The sequence below is a fragment of the Thalassophryne amazonica genome, chromosome 11, assembly GCF_902500255.1.
Source record: "Thalassophryne amazonica chromosome 11, fThaAma1.1, whole genome shotgun sequence".
NCBI lineage: Eukaryota > Metazoa > Chordata > Actinopteri > Batrachoidiformes > Batrachoididae > Thalassophryne > Thalassophryne amazonica.
The window spans coordinates 8,072,380-8,086,552 of record NC_047113.1 but is presented as its reverse complement, the minus strand read 5'-3'; the positions used below and the strand labels follow the sequence as shown (position 1 = coordinate 8,086,552).

The following is a 14,173-nucleotide window of genomic DNA, read 5'->3' as shown; positions in this document are numbered from 1 at the left end:
AAATAAATAAAATCTGTACATGGTCACTGGATCCTTGATCTCTGGACATAAATAAAAATGAACAAAATCTGTACATGGTCACTGGGTCCTAGATTTCTAGACATAAATAAAAATAAACACAATCTGTACATGGTCACTTGGTCCTAGATCTCTGGACATAAAGAAAAATAAATACAATCTGTGCATGGTCACTGGGTCCTAGATATCTGGACATAAAGAAAAATAAATAAAATCTGTGCATGGTCACTGGGTCCTAGATCTCTGGACATAATTAAAAATAAACAAAATCTGTACATGGCCACTGGATCCTTGATCTCTGGACATAAATAAAAATAAACAAAATTTGTACATGGTTACTGGATCCTAGATCTCTGGACATAAATAAAAATAAATAAAATCTGTGCATGGTCACTGGATCCTAGATCTCTGGACATAAATAAAAATAAATAAAATCTGTACATGGTCACTGCATGGGCCCTAGATCTCTGAACATAAATAAAAATAAATCAAATCTTTACATGGTCACTGGGTCCTAGATCTCTGGACATAAATAAAAATAAACAAAATTTGTACATGGTTATTGGATCCTAGATCTCTGGACATAAATAAAAATAAACACAATCTGTACATGGTCACTGGGTCCTAGATCTCTGGACATAAAGAAAAATAAATAAAATATGTACATGGGCACTGGGTCCTAGATTTCTGGACATAAATAAAAATGAACAAAATGTGTACATGGTCACTGGGTCCTAGATTTCTGGACATAAATAAAAATAAACACAATCTGTACATGGTCACTGGGTCCTAGATCTCTGGACATAAAGAAAAATAAATAAAATCTGTGCATGGTCACTGGGTCCTAGATCTCTGGACATAATTAAAAATAAACAAAATCTGTACATGGCCACTGGATCCTTGATCTCTGGACATAAATAAAATAAACAAAATTTGTACATGGTTACTGGATCCTAGATCTCTGGACATAATAAAAATAAATAAATCTGTGCATGGTCACTGGATCCTAGATCTCTGGACATAAATAAAAATAAATAAAATCTGTACATGGTCACTGCATGGGCCCTAGATCTCTGAACATAAATAAAAATAAATCAAATCTTTACATGGTCACTGGGTCCTAGATCTCTGGACATAAATAAAAATAAACAAAATTTGTACATGGTTATTGGATCCTAGATCTCTGGACATAAATAAAAATAAACACAATCTGTACATGGTCACTGGGTCCTAGATCTCTGGACATAAAGAAAAATAAATAAAATATGTACATGGGCACTGGGTCCTAGATTTCTGGACATAAATAAAAATGAACAAAATGTGTACATGGTCACTGGGTCCTAGATTTCTGGACATAAATAAAAATAAACACAATCTGTACATGGTCACTGGGTCCTAGATCTCTGGACATAAAGAAAAATAAATACAATCTATGCATGGTCACTGGGTCCTAGATCTCTGGACATGAATAAAAATAAATAAAATCTCTACATGGTCACTGGATCCTTGATCTCTGGACATAAAGAAAAATAAATACAATCTGTAAATGGTCACTGGGTCCTAGATCTCTGGACATAAAGAACAATAAATACAATCTGCACATGGTCACTGGATCCTTGATCTCTGGACATAAATAAAAATAAATAAAATCTGTACATGGTCACTGGGTCCTAGATCTCTGGACATAAATAAAAATAAATAAAATCTGCACACGGTCACTGGATCTAGATCTCTGGACATAAATAAAAATAAATCAAATCTGTACATGGTCACTGGGTCCTAGATCTCTGGACATAAATAAAAATAAATACAATCTGTGCATGGTCACTGGGTCCTAGATCTCTGGACATGAATAAAAATAAATAAAATCTCTACATGGTCACTGGATCCTTGATCTCTGGACATAAAGAAAAATAAATACAATCTGTGCATGGTCACTGGGTCCTAGATCTCTGGACATGAATAAAAATAAATAAAATCTCTACATGGTCACTGGATCCTTGATCTCTGGACATAAAGAAAAATAAATACAATCTGTAAATGGTCACTGGGTCCTAGATCTCTGGACATAAAAAACAAAACTAATCTCTACATTGTCACTGGATCCTTGATCTCTGGACATAAATAAAAATAAACAAAATTTGTAGATGGTCACTGGGTCCTAGATCTCTGGACATAAATAAAAATAAATAAAATCTGCACACGGTCACTGGATCTAGATCTCTGGACATAAATAAAATAAATCAAATCTGTACATGGTCACTGGGTCCTAGATCTCTGGACATAAATAAAATAAACAAAATTTGTACATGGTTACTGGATGCTAGATCTCTGGACATAAATAAAAAAATAAATAAAATCTGTACATGGTCACTGGATCCTTGATCTCTGGACATAATAAAATAAATAAAATCTGTACATGGTCACTGCATGGGCCCTAGATCTCTGGACATAAATAAAAATAAATCAAATCTGTACATGGTCACTGGGTCCTAGATCTCTGGACATAAATAAAAATAAACAAAACCTGTACATGGTCACTGGGTCCTAGATTTCTAGACATAAATAAAAATAAACACAATCTGTACATGGTCACTGGGTCCTAGATCTCTGGACATAAAGAAAAATAAATACAATCTGTGCATGGTCACTGGGCCCTAGATCTCTGGACATAAAGAAAAATAAATATAATCTGTACATGGTCACTGGATCCTTGATCTCTGGACATACAAAAAAATGAACAAAATCTGTACATGGTCACTGGGTCCTAGATTTCTAGACATAAATAAAAATAAACACAATCTGTACATGGTCACTGGGTCCTAGATCTCTGGACATAAAGAAAAATAAATACAATCTGTGCATGGTCACTGGGTCCTAGATCTCTGGACATAAAGAAAAATAAATAAAATATGTACATGGTCACTGGGTCCTAGATCTCTGGACATAAAGAAAAATAAATAAAATATGTACATGGCCACTGGGTCCTAGATTTCTGGACATAAATAAAAATGAACAAAATGTGTACATGGTCACTGGGTCCTAGATTTCTGGACATAAATAAAAATAAACACAATCTGTACATGGTCACTGGGTCCTAGATCTCTGGACATAAAGAAAAATAAATACAATCTGTGCATGGTCACTGGGTCCTAGATCTCTGGACATGAATAAAAATAAATAAAATCTCTACATGGTCACTGGATCCTTGATCTCTGGACATAAAGAAAAATAAATACAATCTGTACATGTCACTGGGTCCTAGATCTCTGGACATAAAGAACAATAAATACAATCTGTACATGGTCACTGGATCCTTGATCTCTGGACATAAATAAAAATAAATAAAATCTGTACATGGTCACTGGGTCCTAGATCTCTGGACATAAATAAAAATAAATAAAATCTGTACATGGTCACTGGGTCCTAGATCTCTGGACATAAAAAAAAAAAAATCTCTACATTGTCACTGGATCCTTGATCTCTGGACATAAATAAAAATAAACAAAATTTGTAGATGGTCACTGGGTCCTAGATCTCTGGACATAAATAAAAATAAATAAAATCTGCACATGGTCACTGGATCCTAGATCTCTGGACATAAATAAAAATAAATAAAATCTGTACATGGTCACTGGATCCTTGATCTCTGGGCATAAATAAAAATAAACAAAATCTGTAGTTTTTGTCAAAAGCATTTCCTTTCAATTATTAATGACACAAATTTAACTTCATAGACCCTGAGCTGGGCTCTTCAGCCAGCTGCACTGCAAGTCAGGATGTAATTCATAATGGCCCCTTCACACATAATGTGAAGTTTGGACGGCGTTTGGATGAAAATGGCGAAACAGCGCAAAACAGTTCGAAATTAGCCCATGAAACATCGCACCGACAGGCAGGCGTGCACATACCTGGTGTGAAAGTTCGTGTATGCACCGGTGTCCGTCGAGCAGGAACAGTGCCAGGTGCACCACATGGCACCACTTATGTGGAACAAATAAAAACCAGCTGGTACGTGTGGAGCCACATCGCGCCACTTATGTGGAATAATAAAAAAAAAGAAAGAAAAAAAAACACACCACCCGGGACGGGAATTTGCACCTTCCCAGTCAAAGACTTTACCACTGAGCTACACAGCTGTTCTTTGAAAGCTGAGGGAAGCTGCCTCATATCAGGAAGGGCATGGAAGTATTACAAAAGAAAAAAATCCTACACCATATAAAAACACCGCATTTATCAAGCGAGCAATACAAATATGATCCGTCTGTTCCTCTGGTGATGACCCATGGTCACAGACTTACAGTCATGAAATGACACGAATGAGAAGCAGTGTGCTCTGATCATGTCCACATCTATGGGTCAGGTGTATCCAGATGGCCGTGCGCGTGTTCTGCCTGACACACTTCTTGTGGATGGCGTGCCGCAGCACAGACACTGCATCACGTGGAAGAGAAGTCATGTGGGTGACGTGACGGTCAGATCGCCTGCTGCATGTTCTGATCTGATGGTCCATTTCAACCTGGGGGACTGTCAGTGTCCGCTCCGTGTGTGTGCTCGCTTGCTGCAGCTTGTCGCCACCATGGCGATATATGTTTTTATGTCCACATAAATACAGCAATCAGACACGCGCCTCACAGTGGACAGTTGTTAGTCCATGACTGTCCAAACACACTAAGTGTTGTGTAGCTGGAATGTCCAGAATGACAGATCACCACAGCTGCTCTGGCAGAAGCCACATCTCCCGTGAGTGGAGCGCACACACCCAAGTGTCAGTGTGTGTTTGCAAAGTCACACTCGTGGGGAACTTAGACAAATTTCACAGCAGTACGACAGTGATTGTCTGCAGTCTGTTGTCGTGTGAAGAGTGCGACTGGCCACACATTGTCACAGTACCATGCAAGCGGTGTTAGATGTTCGTGCGTGCCACCTGGAATTTGGGTGGCACCTGCAGTGAGAGGGGCAATGGGTTCGCACAGTGCACACTTTGTCTTTCAGGTGCTTGTGTGTGCAAATAGTTGCAAATAGGTGTACGAGGAGTTGGAGGCAGAGACGACATTACACGGTTTGCACACGATTCCTGCATCATCCGCGCAAAGTGTGCACTTCGTCCAAACTTTGCACTATGTGTGAAGGGGCCCTAAAGAATGGAGAACGTCTCATTTTGGGAGAAAAAAAGGATTTGGTTGGTTGTACTTTGTTGTTTGTATTACCTTTGGAAAGAGGTGTCATTTGATTTAAAACGGCGACTTGCTTTGAAGTTATTAATTCCAACCGAAATCTATGTTTCCAACTTTACTCGCCAGTGAGAATTTGGAGCTGTGCAGTTTGTCCCACAATACACGATATCATTATCATTATTATTTCATTTACCTTCGCTTCAGTTTACCAATCGGCGAAGCAAGACAGCTCACGCAGAGAACCTTCGAACTCCGGTGTGGAAGGAGAACAATTCTTGTTTCTTGCCCGCAACAAGACAAATGTCCCAGTTAGAGACTTTAATCTGCACAAAGGTGACTCATGATTGACATCATTAAATGACTTTGAGGTTAATGAAGAAATTGCAGAGCTGCAGCTTCAAAGCACTTTACTGTTTCAGAGACTGCTACACCGCGAAGTGCTGCGACCTGCTGCTTCACTTCACACCTTCTCAGAAACATCAGGCCCGCAATCAACATAGAGAAATCTTCATTTTCCCGATACACACCCTCAAAAAAACAACAACAACAAAATCCGTAATCCTGATCAGATCTGGATCAAACTTTGTCAGGTGATAGCGAGTGCCAGTCTGCACCTTGATTTCAAATATGACTGTGATTGGGGCATGTTTGATTAAGATATAATGTGAAATATACATTCAACTGGGTTTTCAATGTTAAATTTAAATGGTCACAAAATCTCTAATCCGGGTCAGATCTGGATCAAACTTTGTCGGGCGATAGTGAGTGCCAGTCTGCACCTCACTTTCAAATATGACTGTGATTGGGGCATGTTTGATTAAGATATAATGTAAAATATACATTCAACTGGGTTTTCAATGTTAAATTTAAATGGTCACAAAATCTCTAATCCGGGTCAGATCTGGATCAAACTTTGTCGGGCGATAGTGAGTGCCAGTCTGCACCTCACTTTCAAATATGACTGTGATTGGGGCATGTTTGATTAAGATATAATGTAAAATATACATTCAACTGGGTTTTCAATGTTAAATTTTAATGGTCACAAAATCTCTAATCCTGATTAGATCTGGATCAAACTTTGTCAGGTGATAGCGAGTGCCAGTCTGCACCTCACTTTCAAATATGACTGTGATTGGGGCATGTTTGATTAAGATATAATGTAAAATATACATTCAACTGGGTTTTCAATGTTAAATTTAAATGGTCACAAAATCTCTAATCCTGATCAGATCTGGATCACACTTTGTCAGGTGATAGTGAGTGCCAGTCTGCACCTCACTTTCAAATATGACTGTGATTGGGGCATGTTTGATTAAGATATAATGTAAAATATACATTCAACTGGATCTAGATCTCTGGACATAAATAAAAATAAATCAAATCTGTACATGGTCACTGGGTCCTAGATCTCTGGACATAAATAAAAATAAACAAAATTTGTACATGGTTACTGGATGCTAGATCTCTGGACATAAATAAAAAAATAAATAAAATCTGTACATGGTCACTGGATCCTTGATCTCTGGACATAAATAAAAATAAATAAAATCTGTACATGGTCACTGCATGGGCCCTAGATCTCTGGACATAAATAAAAATAAATCAAATCTGTACATGGTCACTGGGTCCTAGATCTCTGGACATAAATAAAAATAAACAAAACCTGTACATGGTCACTGGGTCCTAGATTTCTAGACATAAATAAAAATAAACACAATCTGTACATGGTCACTGGGTCCTAGATCTCTGGACATAAAGAAAAATAAATACAATCTGTGCATGGTCACTGGGCCCTAGATCTCTGGACATAAAGAAAAATAAATATAATCTGTACATGGTCACTGGATCCTTGATCTCTGGACATACAAAAAAATGAACAAAATCTGTACATGGTCACTGGGTCCTAGATTTCTAGACATAAATAAAAATAAACACAATCTGTACATGGTCACTGGGTCCTAGATCTCTGGACATAAAGAAAAATAAATACAATCTGTGCATGGTCACTGGGTCCTAGATCTCTGGACATAAAGAAAAATAAATAAAATATGTACATGGTCACTGGGTCCTAGATCTCTGGACATAAAGAAAAATAAATAAAATATGTACATGGCCACTGGGTCCTAGATTTCTGGACATAAATAAAAATGAACAAAATGTGTACATGGTCACTGGGTCCTAGATTTCTGGACATAAATAAAAATAAACACAATCTGTACATGGTCACTGGGTCCTAGATCTCTGGACATAAAGAAAAATAAATACAATCTGTGCATGGTCACTGGGTCCTAGATCTCTGGACATGAATAAAAATAAATAAAATCTCTACATGGTCACTGGATCCTTGATCTCTGGACATAAAGAAAAATAAATACAATCTGTACATGGTCACTGGGTCCTAGATCTCTGGACATAAAGAACAATAAATACAATCTGTACATGGTCACTGGATCCTTGATCTCTGGACATAAATAAAAATAAATAAAATCTGTACATGGTCACTGGGTCCTAGATCTCTGGACATAAATAAAAATAAATAAAATCTGTACATGGTCACTGGGTCCTAGATCTCTGGACATAAAAAAAAAAATCTCTACATTGTCACTGGATCCTTGATCTCTGGACATAAATAAAAATAAACAAAATTTGTAGATGGTCACTGGGTCCTAGATCTCTGGACATAAATAAAAATAAATAAAATCTGCACATGGTCACTGGATCCTAGATCTCTGGACATAAATAAAAATAAATAAAATCTGTACATGGTCACTGGATCCTTGATCTCTGGGCATAAATAAAAATAAACAAAATCTGTAGTTTTTGTCAAAAGCATTTCCTTTCAATTATTAATGACACAAATTTAACTTCATAGACCCTGAGCTGGGCTCTTCAGCCAGCTGCACTGCAAGTCAGGATGTAATTCATAATGGCCCCTTCACACATAATGTGAAGTTTGGACGGCGTTTGGATGAAAATGGCGAAACAGCGCGAAACAGTTCGAAATTAGCCCATGAAACATCGCACCGACAGGCAGGCGTGCACATACCTGGTGTGAAAGTTCGTGTATGCACCGGTGTCCGTCGAGCAGGAACAGTGCCAGGTGCACCACATGGCACCACTTATGTGGAACAAATAAAAACCAGCTGGTACGTGTGGAGCCACATCGCGCCACTTATGTGGAATAATAAAAAAAAGAAAGAAAAAAAAACACACCACCCGGGACGGGAATTTGCACCTTCCCAGTCAAAGACTTTACCACTGAGCTACACAGCTGTTCTTTGAAAGCTGAGGGAAGCTGCCTCATATCAGGAAGGGCATGGAAGTATTACAAAAGAAAAAAATCCTACACCATATAAAAACACCGCATTTATCAAGCGAGCAATACAAATATGATCCGTCTGTTCCTCTGGTGATGACCCATGGTCACAGACTTACAGTCATGAAATGACACGAATGAGAAGCAGTGTGCTCTGATCATGTCCACATCTATGGGTCAGGTGTATCCAGATGGCCGTGCGCGTGTTCTGCCTGACACACTTCTTGTGGATGGCGTGCCGCAGCACAGACACTGCATCACGTGGAAGAGAAGTCATGTGGGTGACGTGACAGTCAGATCGCCTGCTGCATGTTCTGATCTGATGGTCCATTTCAACCTGGGGGACTGTCAGTGTCCGCTCCGTGTGTGTGCTCGCTTGCTGCAGCTTGTCGCCACCATGGCGATATATGTTTTTATGTCCACATAAATACAGCAATCAGACACGCGCCTCACAGTGGACAGTTGTTAGTCCATGACTGTCCAAACACACTAAGTGTTGTGTAGCTGGAATGTCCAGAATGACAGATCACCACAGCTGCTCTGGCAGAAGCCACATCTCCCGTGAGTGGAGCGCACACACCCAAGTGTCAGTGTGTGTTTGCAAAGTCACACTCGTGGGGAACTTAGACAAATTTCACAGCAGTACGACAGTGATTGTCTGCAGTCTGTTGTCGTGTGAAGAGTGCGACTGGCCACACATTGTCACAGTACCATGCAAGCGGTGTTAGATGTTCGTGCGTGCCACCTGGAATTTGGGTGGCACCTGCAGTGAGAGGGGCAATGGGTTCGCACAGTGCACACTTTGTCTTTCAGGTGCTTGTGTGTGCAAATAGTTGTAAATAGGTGTACGAGGAGTTGGAGGCAGAGACGACATTACACGGTTTGCACACGATTCCTGCATCATCCGCGCAAAGTGTGCACTTCGTCCAAACTTTGCACTATGTGTGAAGGGGCCCTAAAGAATGGAGAACGTCTCATTTTGGGAGAAAAAAAAGGATTTGGTTGGTTGTACTTTGTTGTTTGTATTACCTTTGGAAAGAGGTGTCATTTGATTTAAAACGGCGACTTGCTTTGAAGTTATTAATTCCAACCGAAATCTATGTTTCCAACTTTACTCGCCAGTGAGAATTTGGAGCTGTGCAGTTTGTCCCACAATACACGATATCATTATCATTATTATTTCATTTATCTTCGCTTCAGTTTACCAATCGGCGAAGCAAGACAGCTCACGCAGAGAACCTTCGAACTCCGGTGTGGAAGGAGAACAATTCTTGTTTCTTGCCCGCAACAAGACAAATGTCCCAGTTAGAGACTTTAATCTGCACAAAGGTGACTCATGATTGACATCATTAAATGACTTTGAGGTTAATGAAGAAATTGCAGAGCTGCAGCTTCAAAGCACTTTACTGTTTCAGAGACTGCTACACCGCGAAGTGCTGCGACCTGCTGCTTCACTTCACACCTTCTCAGAAACATCAGGCCCGCAATCAACATAGAGAAATCTTCATTTTCCCGATACACACCCTCAAAAAAAACAACAACAACAAAATCCGTAATCCTGATCAGATCTGGATCAAACTTTGTCAGGTGATAGCGAGTGCCAGTCTGCACCTCGATTTCAAATATGACTGTGATTGGGGCATGTTTGATTAAGATATAATGTGAAATATACATTCAACTGGGTTTTCAATGTTAAATTTAAATGGTCACAAAATCTCTAATCCGGGTCAGATCTGGATCAAACTTTGTCGGGCGATAGTGAGTGCCAGTCTGCACCTCACTTTCAAATATGACTGTGATTGGGGCATGTTTGATTAAGATATAATGTAAAATATACATTCAACTGGGTTTTCAATGTTAAATTTTAATGGTCACAAAATCTCTAATCCTGATTAGATCTGGATCAAACTTTGTCAGGTGATAGCGAGTGCCAGTCTGCACCTCACTTTCAAATATGACTGTGATTGGGGCATGTTTGATTAAGATATAATGTAAAATATACATTCAACTGGGTTTTCAATGTTAAATTTAAATGGTCACAAAATCTCTAATCCTGATCAGATCTGGATCACACTTTGTCAGGTGATAGTGAGTGCCAGTCTGCACCTCACTTTCAAATATGACTGTGATTGGGGCATGTTTGATTAAGATATAATGTAAAATATACATTCAACTGGGTTTTCAATGTTAAATTTAAATGGTCACAAAATCTCTAATCCGGGTCAGATCTGGATCAAACTTTGTCGGGCGATAGCGAGTGCCAGTCTGCACCTCACTTTCAAATATGACTGTGATTGGGGCATGTTTGATTAAGATATAATGTAAAATATACATTCAACTGGGTTTTCAATGTTAAATTTAAATGGTCACAAAATCTCTAATCCGGGTCAGATCTGGATCAAACTTTGTCGGGCGATAGTGAGTGCCAGTCTGCACCTCACTTTCAAATATGACTGTGATTGGGGCATGTTTGATTAAGATATAATGTAACATATACATTCAACTGGGTTTTCAATGTTAAATTTAAATGGTCACAAAATCTCTAATCCTGATTAGATCTGGATCAAACTTTGTCAGGTGATAGTGAGTGCCAGTCTGCACCTCACTTTCAAATATGACTGTGATTGGGGCATGTTTGATTAAGATATAATGTAAAATATACATTCAACTGGGTTTTCAATGTTAAATTTAAATGGTCACAAAATCTCTAATCCGGGTCAGATCTGGATCAAACGTTGTCAGGTGATAGTGAGTGCCAGTCTGCACCTTGATTTCAAATATGACTGTGATTGGGGCATGTTTGATTAAGATATAATGTAAAATATACATTCAACTGGGTTTTCAATGTTAAATTTAAATGGTCACAAAATCTCTAATCCTGATTATATCTGGATCAAACTTTGTCAGGTGATAGTGAGTGCCAGTCTGCACCTCACTTTCAAATAAGACTGTGATTGGGGCATGTTTGATTAAGATATAATGTAAAATATACATTCAACTGGGTTTTCAATGTTAAATTTAAATGGTCACAAAATCTCTAATCCGGGTCAGATCTGGATCAAACTTTGTCGGGCAATAGTGAGTGCCAGTCTGCATCTCACTTTCAAATATGACTGTGATTGAGGCATGTCTGATTAAGATATAATGTAAAATATACATTCAACTGGGTTTTCAATGTTAAATTTAAATGGTCACAAAATCTCTAATCCGGGTCAGATCTGGATCAAACGTTGTCAGGTGATAGCGAGTGCCAGTCTGCACCTTGATTTCAAATATGACTGTGATTGGGGCATGTTTGATTAAGTTATAATGTGAAATATACATTCAACTGGGTTTTCAATGTTAAATTTAATTAGAATCTTTTGATAACTTTTGATCAACATTGTCTTGTGATGATTTTGACCAAATTTGAAGTCGATCGGATGAAATCCCTAGGATGAGTTTGTTCAAATGTAAGTAGTGGAAATGGCCAAAAATGGCAAAAATTTGCTCAAAATCGAAAATTAAAATCAAAATGGCCGACTTCCTGTCAATATTTCACCATGACAGTAAGAGACTTTTTCGTGCGTCCTGGCATGGTAAATATGTGTACCGAATTTCGTGAGGCTACGACGAAAAAAGCCCAATGCGGAGGGGTTTTTGAAAATGTCTAGGGGGCGCTATTTCCTGATGTTTCTGCGACCATGTGCGAGGCCCCCAAAATATCGAATTTCGGATCCGGCTGGACGACTTTGGAAAGTTTAGTGAGTTTTCGAGCATGGGAAGAGGCGGAAATTTCGATTTCAAGAGTGAGAATAATAATAATAATAATAATAAACAGCGCAATTACAATAGGGTCCTCGTAGGATGTTGCCTACTCGGGCTCTAAATATATTCAACTGGGTTTTCAATGTTAAATTTAAATGGTCACAAAATCTCTAATCCGGGTCAGATCTGGATCAAACTTTGTCGGGCGATAGTGAGTGTCAGTCTGCACCTCACTTTCAAATATGACTGTGATTGGGGCACGTTTGATTAAGATATAATGTGAAATATACATTCAACTGGGTTTTCAATGTTAAATTTAAATGGCCACAAAATCTGTAATGCAGATCAGATCTGGAACTTTACCATCCTACATAACACTGTCAAATATGAAAGAAATCAGATCTTTTTGACAGAGTTATGAATTTTTGAAAATTTGTTCAATGTTAAAGATAGGGATTTTTCCAATTTTTTAGGATTTTTTTCTGACTTTTACGTTACACCTGTGATCTTGAAAATTTAATCAATTGTTGCCTATAAGGATATGTATCCTCTGTAAAAAATTATACAAATGATATATGAAAAATTGTGGGTTACAGGCTGTTCACAAATAGACAGACAAACCGGTGAAAACATTACCTCCCCCCAACTTCCTTGGTGGAGGCAATTACAACGTTCCTGAATATCTGTCACACATAAAGGAACCAGTTTAGGTATGATAAGCACAAATACAGCCATTAAGAAAAAACATTCTTGTATGAAATATATTTGGACATAAATGACCCCAATTGGTTATGTCCCTAAAACACTTAGGTCGTTTTAAAGTTTGTGTGTAAAAGCTCAAGGAGACACAAACCTTTCACAGCCGTGTAGCAAGAACTAAAAGCTGTCATTTTTTGATGAAAAGACTGTATGTCTATTGTGCTTTTCTATCTGATACACACAATCATAGCGCTTTACAATGATGCCTCACATTCACACACACCAATACCAGTGTGCTGCCATGCAAGGCACTCAACTGCCCACTGGGAATTATGGATGTCAGTAAAAACACCAGTAAGTTGCCCGTCTGAAGGGGACTAGAACCAAGGACCCTCCCGTCATAAGCCTATCCTTCCAGCCTCCAGGCCACCACCACCTTCTCAAGATCTGAAACCCAAATGAGTTGAGTGTGTAGCAAAAACATATGAGCTGACCTGTCATTCCATGATAAAAAAGTGATAACCCTGTGTCTCTGTGCCTTTGCTTCGTAGACGTGCCTGTGCTGCTGGTGCTACAGATCATCTTCCCTAGATGATCGAGGCTCAGCTGGACACTGGAAAGGCTCTTGTAATGGCAATGGGCTGATGCGCACCAGCTCTCGTTCCAGCTCCAGCCAGAAATACCGTAGCTCCTCATAAATATGCACGTGTATACCCGCTGCAAAGCTCATGTTCCTTCCAGCCTCCATCATCATGGAAAAATGAACACTGTCACCAGACAGGAAACCAGAGTAAAGAAGAGTGAAGAAAAGACAGAGTGAGGTAGAAGTCACAACAAATGGATCCAAACTGGAGAATAAAACAAGACTACCTTTTTGGGCAGTAAAAGTAACTGCAAAGACTATACATCAGAGTCCTGTGCTGAGGCGCGAGTACAAGTCTGTATTTTTCTCTGTATAAAAATATGCTAAAGATGTGTATCTGAGCCACATATGAAAAACATTATTCTATACAGTAGTGTTCAGAATAATAGTAGTGCTATGTGTCTGAAAAGATTAATCCAGGTTTTGAGTATATTTCTTATTCTTACATGGGAAACAAGGTATCAGTAGATTCAGTAGATTCTCACAAATCCAACAAGACCAAGCATTCATGATATGCACACTCTTAAGGCTATGGAATTGGGCTGTTAGTAAAAAAAAGTAGAAAAGGGTTCA

At 38.7% G+C, this 14,173-nt stretch overlaps 1 protein-coding gene across 2 annotated transcripts in view; it reads left to right on the top strand.

The window, feature by feature from the left end:
• Window positions 1–13,964, top strand: part of LOC117520612 (endothelin receptor type B-like) — a 74,561-nt gene extending 60,597 nt beyond the window's left edge. Inside the window, exon 7 of one of the 2 annotated variants that reach the window (XM_034181924.1) lies at window positions 13,509–13,964. In XM_034181924.1, the coding sequence (XP_034037815.1) occupies window positions 13,509–13,655 (147 nt within the window). In that variant the 3' untranslated portion in view covers window positions 13,656–13,964. The remainder of the gene's footprint in view (window positions 1–13,508) is intronic. The other variant, XM_034181923.1, reaches the window with a different exon arrangement.
• Window positions 13,965–14,173: the final 209 nt, after the last annotated feature.